Raw genomic sequence first — 13,583 nt, 5'->3', positions numbered from 1 at the left:
CTGACTAATAATCACATACAGTGCTGACTATTAATCACATGCAGTGTATAACATAACTAATTAGTTTTCCCTTCCCCCTTTTGTCTCAGGATGGATGCGGCTTGAACTCTTCAATGGCATCATTTAATATAGTTACAGAGAATGTCATCTGTGGAACTACAGGAATAACCTGTTCTCGGACCATCACAGTCACCATTGGGGTGAGGATAGTAACAGCACACTGGTATTTCAGGTCATGGACATGTAATCATTTTTTCAACAATGTTTTAACAGTTAATAGATATTAATATTATATACCACTGCTAAACGCATAAAAGTCCACTAAGAACATAGGGGGTAATTCAGGATGGATACCATAAGTGATCCAACCGACAGTTTCATGATTATCAGGAAACTGTGCACATGCTAGAAATGAGTGAATGAGCAGAGTGAATCCTACGATTGCATCTCAGAAATGCAAACTCATCTGCTTAGTATGTGTGATCTTTAGCAAGCAAATGCAGGAGGAGTAGCATGCCGCCTCCTGTCTGCATTTGCGACAACTAAAACCGTGATGCAATCTCAGTTTGCGATTAAAACCGAAATGCAATCTCATCCCGAACTGAGATCGCATCACGGTTATAGCAGTCTCAAATGCAGACATGAGGTGGCATGCTACTCCCAGTGGAGCCAAGAGGAGGTGGGCAGCGGGTACTTTATACCCAGGCCCTGTTGCAGAAAGCCAGGCAATGGGAGAGTGATGACAGGCTGCCGCTGCAGCACAGCCTCTCTCCCCAGCTCAGCACATGTTGCTCAGTGCTGTGTGCTGAGCTGGGGAGAGAGGCAGCTGCAGCGGCAGTCTGTCCTCTCTCTCTGAGCGGGTGTCCCACCCACCGCCTGCTCCAAATGATACTGTTTTTACCAGGGCATGGAAGCACTGTCAGCATTTGCATGGCTAAGGAACAAGCAGCTTAGCATATACAATTCATGCTGAATGAGGGCCATATGCAAAGTTTAAAAGAATACATTCCTATATCTTTCTGATTCTTATTTTAATATATACCGTGTCTGTCTGACAGAATACAGAGCTGAAGATGTTTGATGAGCAGTACACTGTTTCCCAGTATACACCCAGCCTGGATATGCGAGTACAGAACAACACCCTCTTCACCATGTTTGAGTTCACAATCCCTGATAAGTTCTACATCTCGCTCCTCTGGAACAAGAATATGAATTTGATGATCAAGATTTTAAAGCTGGGCGAGGTAAGCAAGTCTGACTGGCATTTTGTTTTTTTTATATTAAGACAAAATGCTGCCGCAGTAATGGAATGCTTAGCTTTTGGAAACCATCGCTCACATAAACCTTAAGTAACAAATCTAGATCTCATCCTTCTATAACCAGTTTGTTTGGTAAAAAATAAATAAATGCAATGATAAAATAGCAACTATTGCACAGGTGATTAGAGCTGGAAATTATTTGGGTAAAATCAGTGGCGGCTCCAGGGGTGGGGCTGAAGCACAGACCAAAATTCAAATAGGAAAGCCACACCCACTTCCAGTGAGTCCGTTTGGAATGGCAGTTGGTGGCAGTGGGTGTGTCTCCCTTATTTGAATTTCCAACTGTGCTGCAGCTCCCCTCTGGAGCCTCCCCTGGGTAAAATGTGTTTAAGAACCCATAGCCAGAAATGTATGATTTTTGAGATTCTAACAGCTTATGACTATTTAATGAAGCTATAACCAGATGACCAGTTTAGACTTTTCAGAAATGAAACGTGTGTTCTCCCCTTCTACATGCCGAGCAGAGGGCAAAGCTGACCTTTGCGACTGCAAAAATTTACACTTGCATCGCTATAATGCGAGCACTTCGCTACAGAGCAAAGCGCTCACATCTTAACGGTAGCCCTCTGGCTGTACAGCAGTGCTGTATAGCCATGAGCAGGGCAGCCATGTTTCTGGTCGCTGAATGGGATGTCAAATAGCGCCCTGGAAACAGTCCGTCTATGCCTGCGCTGTCCAGACCTCGCCCCCGCAATGGCGAGTCAACGCCCCAGTAACACTGCATTGATGCTCCCCATCGTCCCTTAGACTGTGTCACATTTTTTGCTAGACTGCAGTTTAATTACCAAATAAAGATTTTCAGCCTATGGGCTTCTATCGCCGCCTGCTGCCCGCGCGACCCCCCCCCTCCCGTCCTCCATCGATCTCCTCCTACCCCAGCAGGTGTCACAGCCGGGAGGACATCCGGCTGCAGGGGGGAGGAGGAGACGCCGGGGACACTGACAGCCGCTGAGATGTGACGGAGACCCCCATACACCACATTACAGGTATCGCGGGGGTCTCCGTCACCACACCCCGATGCTAGCCACATGTTAGTACATATGCGGTAGCATCGCGGCGGCTGGGCGGCGAGGGGCGGCGATGTATATTAATACATCCCGCCCTCTGTGAGGAGACAAGCAAAACATGCACTGTGTGGGGTCCTGAGGACCGAGTTTGAGAACCTGTGGTATAGAGTATTGGAATACCCAGGGCCGGCGCCACCACTAGGCAAACCTAGGCGCTGTCTATTTCAATCTGGCGGCGGAGGCAGCGGGGGTCCCTGCAGTCTATTAAAAATCACGAGCGCTATCCGCCGGGCTATGCGGAAGCGCTTCTAGTGTGAAAACTCTGGCAGCACGGCGCACGCTGATCTCAGCCAATCAGCGTGCTGCCAGAGTTTTCACACTAGAAGCGCTTCCGCATAGCCCGGCGGATAGCGCTCGTTATTTTTAATAGACTGCAGGGACTCCCGCTGCCTCCGCCGCCAGATTGAAATAGACAGCGCCGGTAGGACAGGTACCACCCCACACCTCACACACACACACACACCCCCCCCCCGGCACCGGGGCGCCCCCAGCCCGACTCGCCTGGGGCGCTCCGGTGCCTTGCACCGGCCCTGGGAATACCTACAATAAGGAATGTTGCTTGACACTAAGGGGTAAATATACTAAGATGGGAATTCCAATGAAGATGGGAAGTTGCCCATGGCAACCAATCAGATGCTATTTATTATCTTCTAGAACAGGGGTAGGCAAGTAATTTTTAATGGAGTCCGAATATTTCTATTCAGCAGAGGGGGCAGCACGCCGGCGGTCCGATCACTTACCTTTTGGATAACTTTTTCTCGATGCTCTCTACAGCAAATACGTGTTCCCCGTTTGCAGGCAGCCCCATGCTGCCCGGGTGAAGGGAACCGGAGCTCCTGTGTGTACTTTGTTGTTCGGTGCAAGCAGAACACCTTCTCCCACTGCCTGCTCTTGCGCTCCGGCTAGTACCGGCCGTTTGTGCCCTGCTTCCAGTTCCCAGGTATGAAGGGCTGCTGCGGAGGCCTTCCTTAGGGAGGCAGTCACCGGTCACAGCAGCAGCTTCTCCAGCCCCGACAGCTATCACACTCCGTGACCCCACTTGTCTGGGGCGCTTCTTAGGCAGCGCCGCGGCAGAGCAGCCTGCACTCAGACATCTGGGGCAGAGCCTCCAGCTGTCACCTGGCAACCACAGCGCATACTGGTTGGCTGCTTACAGTATGGCTCAGCCTCTTGGAGCTTGCAACAGGATGGGGAAGGGAGCGGGAGAGGAGAGAGGACATTAAAGTACTGTAAACATTAATGCGGACTCAGCACAGCTACATACCCGCACCCGCCGCAATGCATTCCTGGGACCAGCGGTCCAAACTCTGTCCTTTGTGGTCCGGAGATGGACCCCGGTCCGCCAGTTGCCTACCACTGTTCTAGTATGTGCTAAATAAATAAGAACTTGATTGATTGCTATGGGCAACATCCCATCTTCAATAAAACTCCCATCTTATTAAATGCACCCCGTAATTGTGACTTCTTGTTCAGTATGGCATTGACCCCAATTTCTGCTCATCCAGGAATCAGTATGCGGCCTTTGTGGCAACTATAATGGAAACATGAAGGATGACTTTGAAACCAGAAGCAAGTATGTGGCCTCCACTCAGCTCGAGTTCATCAACTCCTGGAAAGACAGACCGACATGCATGGCTGCCCGCACTATTGCAGATGCATGTGCACTAAGTCCACAGCGGAAGAGCTGGGCTGAAGTGGGGTGTCAAATCATTAGAACGAACATCTTTGAGGCCTGCCATAAGCTGGTAAGAGTCGAGGGGGTAACAGCAATCCATACAATATATCTTTTTTTCCCATTTTAGCATTATTTTATCCAAAAAAGCATGTTAGAAGATATATTCAGCATGGGTCGCTAATCAGCATATTCCCAAATGGAGCGATTTATCGAATGACTGCATATGCATTCCATATGCATCGCACACTTCAGCGCTGGCCTCAATTCAGTTGTCTTAAGGTCCATACACACTGGGCAATTATGCCCAGCAAGTATGGACAGCGATGATCGCTTTCATCGCTGTGGAGTCGCTGGGGGGAAAGCAGCTCATTGCATGGGGGGGCTGGGACAGTGCTGCCCCCAATCCATGTAAACGGCGCGATTCGTGGGTCCGCAAGTAGGGGATGGGGCTTAGATGATGCAAAATTACTCGATTTGCTTCATTTCAGTCCCGCCCCCTCCCGCAGACCCTCAAATTTCAGCACTTCTTTCTAGCGGGTCCCGGGGGGGGGGGGGTTGGGGGCAGGAGGGGGACCTAATTTTTCGGGAGCCTACCGGCCATTCTGGGAGGCTAGGCAAGCCTGCTGTACAGTGGAACTTGGGTTCACAAAATGTCTTTTCAAATGGGAGAAGAATTCTGAATCCCTTTAGTCTATGCGCACTCGTCTCATAAAGGGGGAAATTTACTAATATGAAAAACCTAGTTTTTCGTATTAGTATTTTCCCTACGACTGCATACGACTGTTTCAGTCGTATGCAAAGTCGTGTTCCGGAGGGGGATTTACAAAGCAGTCATATACGACTGCTTTGTAACCCACCGATGTCGTAGTAATTCGTATTAGTGGCCGTATATACGGCTGCTAATACGAATTATTTGTAGGCAGTCTGCACGGATCAGTCAGATCCGTGCAGGCTGCAATGTGTAAAAAAAAATTAAATAAATTAAAAAAAAAAAACGGCGTGGGGTCCCCCCCACAGCCGAAACCAGCACCAGGCAGACAGAGCCTGGAGCCGGTAATTAAAAATCAGGGAACCCGACAAATAGGGGTTCCCTGATTTTTAACAACCAGCCCCAGGCTCCTGCTCTGGGGCTGGTTCCCAAAATACGGGGGACAAAATGAGTAGGGGTCCCCCGTATTTTAAGAACCAGCCCCAGGCAAAACCAGCCAGCAGGGTAATGCCACAGCCGGGGGGAGACTTTTTATGCAAGTCCCCCCGGCCAAAGCATTAACCCTACCGACCAGTCAGCCTGGCCAGGGGCCCTAGGGGAGTGGGGACCCCCCCAATAAAGGGGTCCCCCCCCTCCAGGACTTACCTGACCAGGCTGAAGCCTGGTGCTGTCCTCGATGCCCCTGGGCGGTGGGCATCGAGCTGATTATGGTGTAAAAAAAAAGATGAAACTATTGTTTTTTACTGTGGCACTACAAGTGCCAGCAAGCCTCCCCAGGAAGCTGGGACTTGGAGAACCACAAGTCCCAGCCTGCTGGGCATTAAAGGGCCCGCTGGGTCTTGTAGTGCCACAGTAAAAAAAATAGTTAAATAAAACACACTGACACCCATTTTAAATAAAAGTTTAATACACACATTACATACATACTGATACTTACCTTTCTTGATCCCGTAGGTAGCCCTGGTCCTGATGTCCTGTGTCGTCCTCCAGGTCCATGTCGGCTGTCTGCGTCGTCCTCCAGGTCCATGTCGACGGTCCGTGTCGTCCTCCAGGTCCATGGCGGTGTCCGGGTCCGAAGAAATCCATGTTGGAGCTGTGGAAGGAAATCCTACTCACCTGGTCCTGCGCTGAAGAAGTCTTCTCTTGATCCGACGTAATCCAGGTAATGTTGAAGCTGTCGCCGGTCCCCGCTGTCTCCGCTGTCTCTGCATCGCGCTGAGGAGAGATGCTGAGATGTTTCATATTCGGCGCCTCTCCTCAGACTGAATTCTATTGGCCGCCTAGCAGGCCAATCAGGAGCCGACTTTCTCGGCTCCTGATTGGCCTGCTAGGCGGCCAATAGAATTCAGTCTGAGGAGAGGCGCCGAATATGAAACATCTCAGCATCTCTCCTCAGCGCGATGCAGAGACAGCGGAGACAGCGGGGACCGGCGACAGCTTCAACATTACCTGGATTACGTCGGATCAAGAGAAGACTTCTTCAGCGCAGGACCAGGTGAGTAGGATTTCCTTCCACAGCTCCAACATGGATTTCTTCGGACCCGGACACCGCCATGGACCTGGAGGACGACACGGACCGTCGACATGGACCTGGAGGACGACGCAGACAGCCGACATGGACCTGGAGGACGACACAGGACATCAGGACCAGGGCTACCTACGGGATCAAGAAAGGTAAGTATCAGTATGTATGTAATGTGTGTATTAAACTTTTATTTAAAATGGGTGTCAGTGTGTTTTATTTAACTATTTTTTTTACTGTGGCACTACAAGACCCAGCGGGCCCTTTAATGCCCAGCAGGCTGGGACTTGTGGTTCTCCAAGTCCCAGCTTCCTGGGGAGGCTTGCTGGCACTTGTAGTGCCACAGTAAAAAACAATAGTTTCATCTTTTTTTTTACACCATAATCAGCTCGATGCCCACCGCCCAGGGGCATCGAGGACAGCACCAGGCTTCAGCCTGGTCAGGTAAGTCCTGGAGGGGGGGGACCCCTTTATTGGGGGGGTCCCCACTCCCCTAGGGCCCCTGGCCAGGCTGACTGGTCGGTAGGGTTAATGCTTTGGCCGGGGGGACTTGCATAAAAAGTCTCCCCCCGGCTGTGGCATTACCCTGCTGGCTGGTTTTGCCTGGGGCTGGTTCTTAAAATACGGGGACCCCTACTCATTTTGTCCCCCGTATTTTGGGAACCAGCCCCAGAGCAGGAGCCTGGGGCTGGTTGTTAAAAATCAGGGAACCCCTATTTGTCGGGTTCCCTGATTTTTAATTACCGGCTCCAGGCTCTGTCAGCCTGGTGCTGGTTTCGGCTGTGGGGGGGACCCCACGCCGTTTTTTTTTTTCTATTTAATTTTTTTTCTATTTTTTTACACTGAAGCCTGCACGGATCTGACTGATCCGTGCAGGCTTAAAGCAAATACGACAGGAAAATGGTGTTCTATTTTCCTGTCGTATTTGCGTGGGTGTTTTACACCACTACGCAGCCGTATTATCCATACGGCTGCTTAGTAAATCAGAAACCACCATTCTTTTGAATGGTGATTTCTGTCGTATCCTATCGATGGTGTAGACATTCGTATTTGTAAATACAAATACGAATGTTCCATCTTTAGGACTACGAATTGTTGTATTTTTGGGATTGTAAATCCCGAAAATACAAATTCGTAAAAAAAAGGTGTATTTCTGCCTACGAATACACCTTTTTTCTACGAATCCATTTTGGTAAATGTCCCCCAAAATGTCTGTTTTTCAGGTGAATTATGACTACTACTATGATGCTTGTATAAACGATGCCTGTGCCTGTGACACAGGAGGGGACTGTGAATGTCTCTGTGGTGCTGTACAGGCCTATGCATCAGCATGCCTCTCTGCTGGAGCCTGTATTGACTGGAGAAGACCAGATTTCTGCCGTAAGTGTTTCTACACCTCACAAATATCACTGAGAAAAGTAGCTCCCCAGTTATTTAGCCAAGCTGATCGAATTTCAATGGTGTGTGTGTGTGTGTGTGTGTGTGTGTGTGTGTGTCTGGTCTCTATTCCCTACATCCTGTCTGAATTACTATTGCTTTATGAGAGGGATGGGGAACCTTTAGCCCTCCAGCTGTTGTTGAACAACAAATCCCAGCATGCCATGCAACAGCTTAGATTAAGCAAGGACTGCATAGGCATGAGTGCATTTAAGAACCTGTACATTTTGTGATTGGTTAATAAAGTTTTGTTGCTTGGTAGATTATCCATGAGTATTAGGTATTTGTTGTTTGGTAGATTAGCCAATTAGGTAGCTAAGGGGCGGTAATTTTGTCAGGGATTTATAAGGGGAGTCATATGATGCTACTTCCTCTTTGAGTCTGGAACCCCACCCTCCCTTTCCCTTGCTCTCTTATTTGCTACCTGGCCTGTTGACTATCAACTAATTTGGCTTTTCGAAATTATTTATTTAAAATCAGCGGGAAGATCAGCGGTCATGTTGAGGTACAGCCCCAACAGCAGCAAAACAGGGGTGTGGCCTCATGGGGTGACACAATTATAGGCCACGCCTCTTCCTGTGGCAAGCCACACCCTCTAATTTCGGGCATCCGATATCCCGCATCCCAAAGGGTGTATGTTGGGAGGTATGGATAAGATGTAATATAAAGTTAAGCTAGTGTAAATCGCTATAATTCAATAGGCGCCTTATCAATGGCAAAATAGCAAAACTGTAGCAGCGCATGTTGGGATGTATAGTTCAACAACAGCTGGATGGATAAAGGTTCCCCATCCCTGCTTTATGGCCTACCCTCATACAGTATATTCTCATTTCTAAGACAGTAACGTTAAAACACATTTTTGAACCCATATATTTATACTTTTATTTACTTGGTGCCGCTGATCATATACTGTACATTTGCCAACGCTGAACCTGCATTTTTTTAGGTCTGTCATCTGTTGTGGTCTAATGTAAACAGCAGAACCAGTAATTAATGATAGAGCGAGAAGCAATAGCAGATATACTGTACAGCAGGCATGTCCAAACTATGGCCCTCCAGCTGTAGTAAAACTACAAGTCCCATCATGCCTTGCCACAGTTTTGCTATTAGGGAATGCTAAAACTATGGCAAGGCATGCTGGGATGTGTAGTTTCACAACAGCTGGAGGGCCACAGTTTGGACATGCCTGCTCTACAGTAACATACTGAGAAAATGTCTATGAACTGTAAATCATATTGTTTTTATCTGATGACAAATTCCATACTATGTAACCCCTACAATCTAACGTTTGTATTTTTGTTGTTTAGCTGTTTATTGTGACTTTAAAAACACGCATATTAGCACGGACAATGGCTACGAGTTAAGTCCAGATGTGAACTGCACGTGGCATTACCAGCCTTGCCAGTGTCCCTTCACTCCCCATGGCTATCCATATGAAAACAGTGAAGGTATGGTACCGTTCTGGTGGGTGAGTGGGCTTTATGCCAAAGAGACATGTTCTGTCCTTGTCTATTATATGTAGGAACAAGAGGTGCTAGCCATTTCTGCTGATTAGTACTGCAGTGATTAGTCTAGATTATACATACTCCTTTCACATCACAAATGCATCTGTGATTTGGACATGGGTCCATCCCGGGAGCGACCCGGTATTTGTGAGATGAAGCTCCTACAGCGACCCAGCAACAAGCCGGGTCGTTGACATTATCGGGAGGGCGGAACTGAGCAGCGGCGCATCACCGGGGGGGCGGGGCAGCACTTGGAGCAGACGCTGCTTCCTTTCTATATTGTGAACGGGACCCGGGTCGCTCGACCTAGGTTATCCGTTCACACTGCCCAGCAAACCCGGTCCGACCTTGGTAAAAACCCTTCTTATGACCTGGAAAAGATTGCAGGGATGCTGAACTCAGGATTTTTCAAAAGGCCCTTTCACACCGCACAGTGACCCGGGTTGGACCAGAGTTATTTGTGCGGTGTGAAATATAGTCAGCACCTATATTAGCATGTTTACTTATATAACCTTTGTTGCTGCTAAACCAAGAAAAGGTTCTAAGTAGAAATCTGATGCGCTTCCTTAAACATGTGAGTTTATGGGGGGTCGGGATGTGTTAAAGCAGTGGTTCTCAACCTTGGTCCTCAAGGACCCCCAACAGTGCATGTTTTCCAGGTTTCCTGGCAGTTGCACAGTTGCACTCATTATTCACTGACACATTTTAAAAGCTCACAGGTGGAGCAAATTAGTTCACCTGTGATGCTGTGTGGGGAACTGGAAAATGTGCACTGCTGGGGGTCCTTGAGGACCGAGGTTGAGAACCACTGTGTTAAAGTATCAAAAATTTTAAGAATGTTTGTGGGACTACAGGTTGGAGCAAGCCCTGACAGCCACGGCCCACACGGCAACCAAAAAGGCCACAAAAGTGCTTAATGGTATAATATGAACCCCAAAGGCCTCATCCTGAGTCCGACGCTACAGCGTCCATACTGAATGTGCGTCTTTTGTTGGTCTACTCATCAGTTATATGCAAATACTGCTACAAGTTCTACCTTTATGTACAGCTATGTGCTATGTGCAAAGACTGAGATGCCCAAAATGAGCATCTTGAGAGGCTCAAATATCTCTTGGTATATCTCTACACTCAGCCAGCCAGCCCTGTTTCCCACTGTATTAATCACCCAAATCAATATTAAGGTGCGTACACACGGGGGAGATATATTGCTCAGTGTCTCCTTTTCATCAGCGACCAGAGATGGTCGCTGATGAAAGGGAACCTCTGCCGGCGGTGCCACAGAGGTAATCAGCTGGTCACAGGAGCAAGATCCTGCGACCAGCGATTAGAATGGGGCTGAAAACGGGAGCGCGCACCCGGAGATTTATCGCCGGGGCACACTCCCATCACTGGCAATATGGTCGCCAGCCACCATATTCCAAGCGATATCAGCCCCTATCGCAGCCGTGTGCACACGGCTTTAAGCCTTCTTTCTTCTTTCCTGAATTAATCCATTATGGGGAACAAGTGACTTAAGGGCCCCATACATCAGCAATTAATTGTGACAATTTTCAGATATGGAGATGATTGCTACAATTAATTTTAGATGTGTTGGCTCCCCCTTTTGGAAATCCCAATCAAAATCGCCAATCGATTGCTTAATCAGGTTTTTAAACATGTTTAATAATCTGGTATTATCTGCAGATCTTTTTTATATGTGTGGGCATTCCCAATTCGTCTTCTTCATCTATTTACATTATGAACAGCAATCGATTGGGCAATTTCCAGATATGAAGATGCAATCTTTAGATGGAAAAATGTGTGGGCAAGTCAGATAGATTGTAAAATCCATTTATCTGGCCAAAAAATCCCTGTATCTGGAAATCCATAAATTGTGATTGCTGATGTATGGGGCCCATTACTCTCAGCAATCATTTGATGCAATCAATTAATAAAAAGAGGCCAATGCATCAATAGCCAATCAGTGGCTTCCCATTGGTTGGTTTGTGACAAAGCCACTCTGATTGGCTGTTCATCCACTGAGCAGGAGAGATCAATACATACATTTACATAATTAACTTGTAAATGTATACTGCAGATGGTATTTAATATCTTGTGTTGCACATGTGTCCTAATGGGGTGTGGTACAGGGGTCCCACAGTCGGGATCCCGACAGTCATTAGCCCGACGTCAGGATCCTGACTGTCCGGACTCAGACAGCATGGTGAGTGCAACTAAGCCCCTTGCGGGCTCGCTACGCGCGCCACGCTGTGGGCACCTATTATATTCTCCCTCTGTGGGGGTCGTGGACCCCCCCACGAGGGAAAATAGCAGGTGGCCGTTGGGAACCTGGCTGTCTGTGTTTTGACAGTCGGGATCCCGTAGTCTAGTAAATGCCTGTCAAGATCCCGACTGTCGGGACCCTGTCAGGCACCCCCCTAATGAACACTGGTTACCAACAGAACTTAAATTTTACATTTATCTCACACAGGTTGTTACCGCTGTGGCCCTGAAGACTACTATGATCCAGAAACCAAGACTTGTGTACCGTGTGGTAAGTTTACAGTGAGCTAGTGCTCTCTCTTATCTGCTCTGACATTTTCTTGGGTATCAGGCCATTCTGTCTTATGTTACATGATCCATTCTAGAATTTGTCTCTGCGTCTCCTTAATCTATGGCCTCAGCAGAAGCTGTCCTACAGAATGGTATATCATGGTTCATGTTAAATGAATGGTAAATACCTAAAGATAATAATAAATAATACGATTAGAAATAATGGTACTTGTTTCCTATCTGGGCGCCCACGATCAAAATCGCGGTCATCGGGGGTAAAAATCGCGGTGATCGCGGTCATCGCGGGCATCGCGGGTAAAATTGGTTGGTCGCGATGCCCGCTATGACCGCGATCACCGCGATTTTCCCATAGGGAACAATGTTAAAAAGGCTGATTGACCGCGATTTCACTGTTAAATGGCTCAATTGACCCGATTTCGCCATATTAACCCTGAATTAGGCCCAATTAACCCTTAAATGTCCCCAACAATTTTTAACGCCACCCCACGATCCACGCCAACCCGAAGCGTGGCGAGCGCAGCGAGCCCGCGAGGGGCGGCGGTACGCGTCCTCCGACCTTTTCATGCCCTACTATCCACGTCGGCGTGGTGTGGGAATATAATAGTGTGGCGAGCGCAGCGAGCCACCGAGCCCGAAGCGTGGCGAGCGCAGCGAGCCCCGCGAGGGGACGCGGATACCTTCACAGGTAGACGCGTCCCCTCGCGGGCTTCACAGGTGTCCGGGTCGCCACGGACACCTGTGAAGCCCGCGAGGGGACGCGCATAACTGTGAAGGTATCCGCGTCCCCTCGCGGGGCTCGCTGCGCTCGCCACGCTTCGGGCTCGGTGGCTCGCTGCGCTCGCCACACTATTATATTCTCACACCACGCCGACGTGGATAGTAGGGCATGAAAAGGTCGGAGGACGCGTACCGCCGCCCCTCGCGGGCTCGCTGCGCTCGCCACGCTTCGGGTTGGCGTCGATCGTGGGGTGGCGTCAAAAATTGGGGGGGACATTTAAGGGTTAATGGGCTCTGTGGCCCATTTAACATTGATTCCTATGGCAAAATCGGGTTGATTGAGCCATTTAACACTAAAATCGGGTCCATCGCGACTTTTAACATTGTTCCCTATGGGAAATCGTGAGCATCGCGTCGCGGGCATCGCGGGTACGTTTATGGCCGGCCGCGACGCGACCGACGCGATTTTTCAGGTTTAACATGGTTTTCAATGGGAAAATCGCGGGCATCGCGTCGGTCGCGTCGCGGGCAGGCATAAATGTACCCGCGATGCCCGCGACGGGCGCCCAGATAGGAAACAAGTACCGAAATAATATCACTGTATTGTAATATTTGATTATTCTAAATAGTCAGTTAATTATTGATGACTTAATTATCAATAGTTAATCTCAGTCTAGCTCTCTAGAATCGGTAAGACATATGAATACTGTAGGTCACAGGTTCTCAAACTCGGTCCTCAGGACCCCACACAGTGCATGTTTTGCAGGTCTCCTTACAGAATCACAAGTGAAATAATTAGCTCCACCTGTGGATCTTTTAAAATGTGTCAATGAGTAATGAGTGCACATGTGCACCTGCCGGGTGACCTGGAAACCGTGAACTGTGTGGGGTCCTGAGGACCGAGTTTGAGAACCCCTGCTGTAGGTTGTTCTACAGTCAGTCACTTATGATTTAGATTGTTTGGTCCATGTACAAACTCTCAAAGAGCCCCTGACTATCCATGATAAGACAATGACTGCTTGCAGTTCTAAAGGCACCCCATACACTATGCAATTTACCTGCAATTTGGGCTCTGGTCC

The 13,583-nt window shown here is 48.5% G+C and overlaps 1 protein-coding gene across 1 annotated transcript in view; it reads left to right on the top strand.

The window, feature by feature from the left end:
• The window catches only part of LOC146045080 (uncharacterized), a 127,494-nt gene that overhangs the window by 75,218 nt on the left and 38,693 nt on the right, over nt 1-13,583 (top strand). The window contains exons 26-31 of the mRNA XM_083163764.1: nt 90-200; nt 1,059-1,244; nt 3,892-4,131; nt 7,516-7,672; nt 9,037-9,177; nt 11,705-11,767. Coding sequence (XP_083019890.1) covers nt 90-200; nt 1,059-1,244; nt 3,892-4,131; nt 7,516-7,672; nt 9,037-9,177; nt 11,705-11,767 — 898 coding nt within the window. The remainder of the gene's footprint in view (nt 1-89; nt 201-1,058; nt 1,245-3,891; nt 4,132-7,515; nt 7,673-9,036; nt 9,178-11,704; nt 11,768-13,583) is intronic.

The sequence above is a fragment of the Crinia signifera genome, chromosome 11 (assembly GCF_055691185.1).
Source record: "Crinia signifera chromosome 11, ASM5569118v1, whole genome shotgun sequence".
NCBI lineage: Eukaryota > Metazoa > Chordata > Amphibia > Anura > Myobatrachidae > Crinia > Crinia signifera.
Note: the sequence above shows the minus strand (reverse complement) of the source record. Positions and strands in the feature narration are given on the sequence as shown.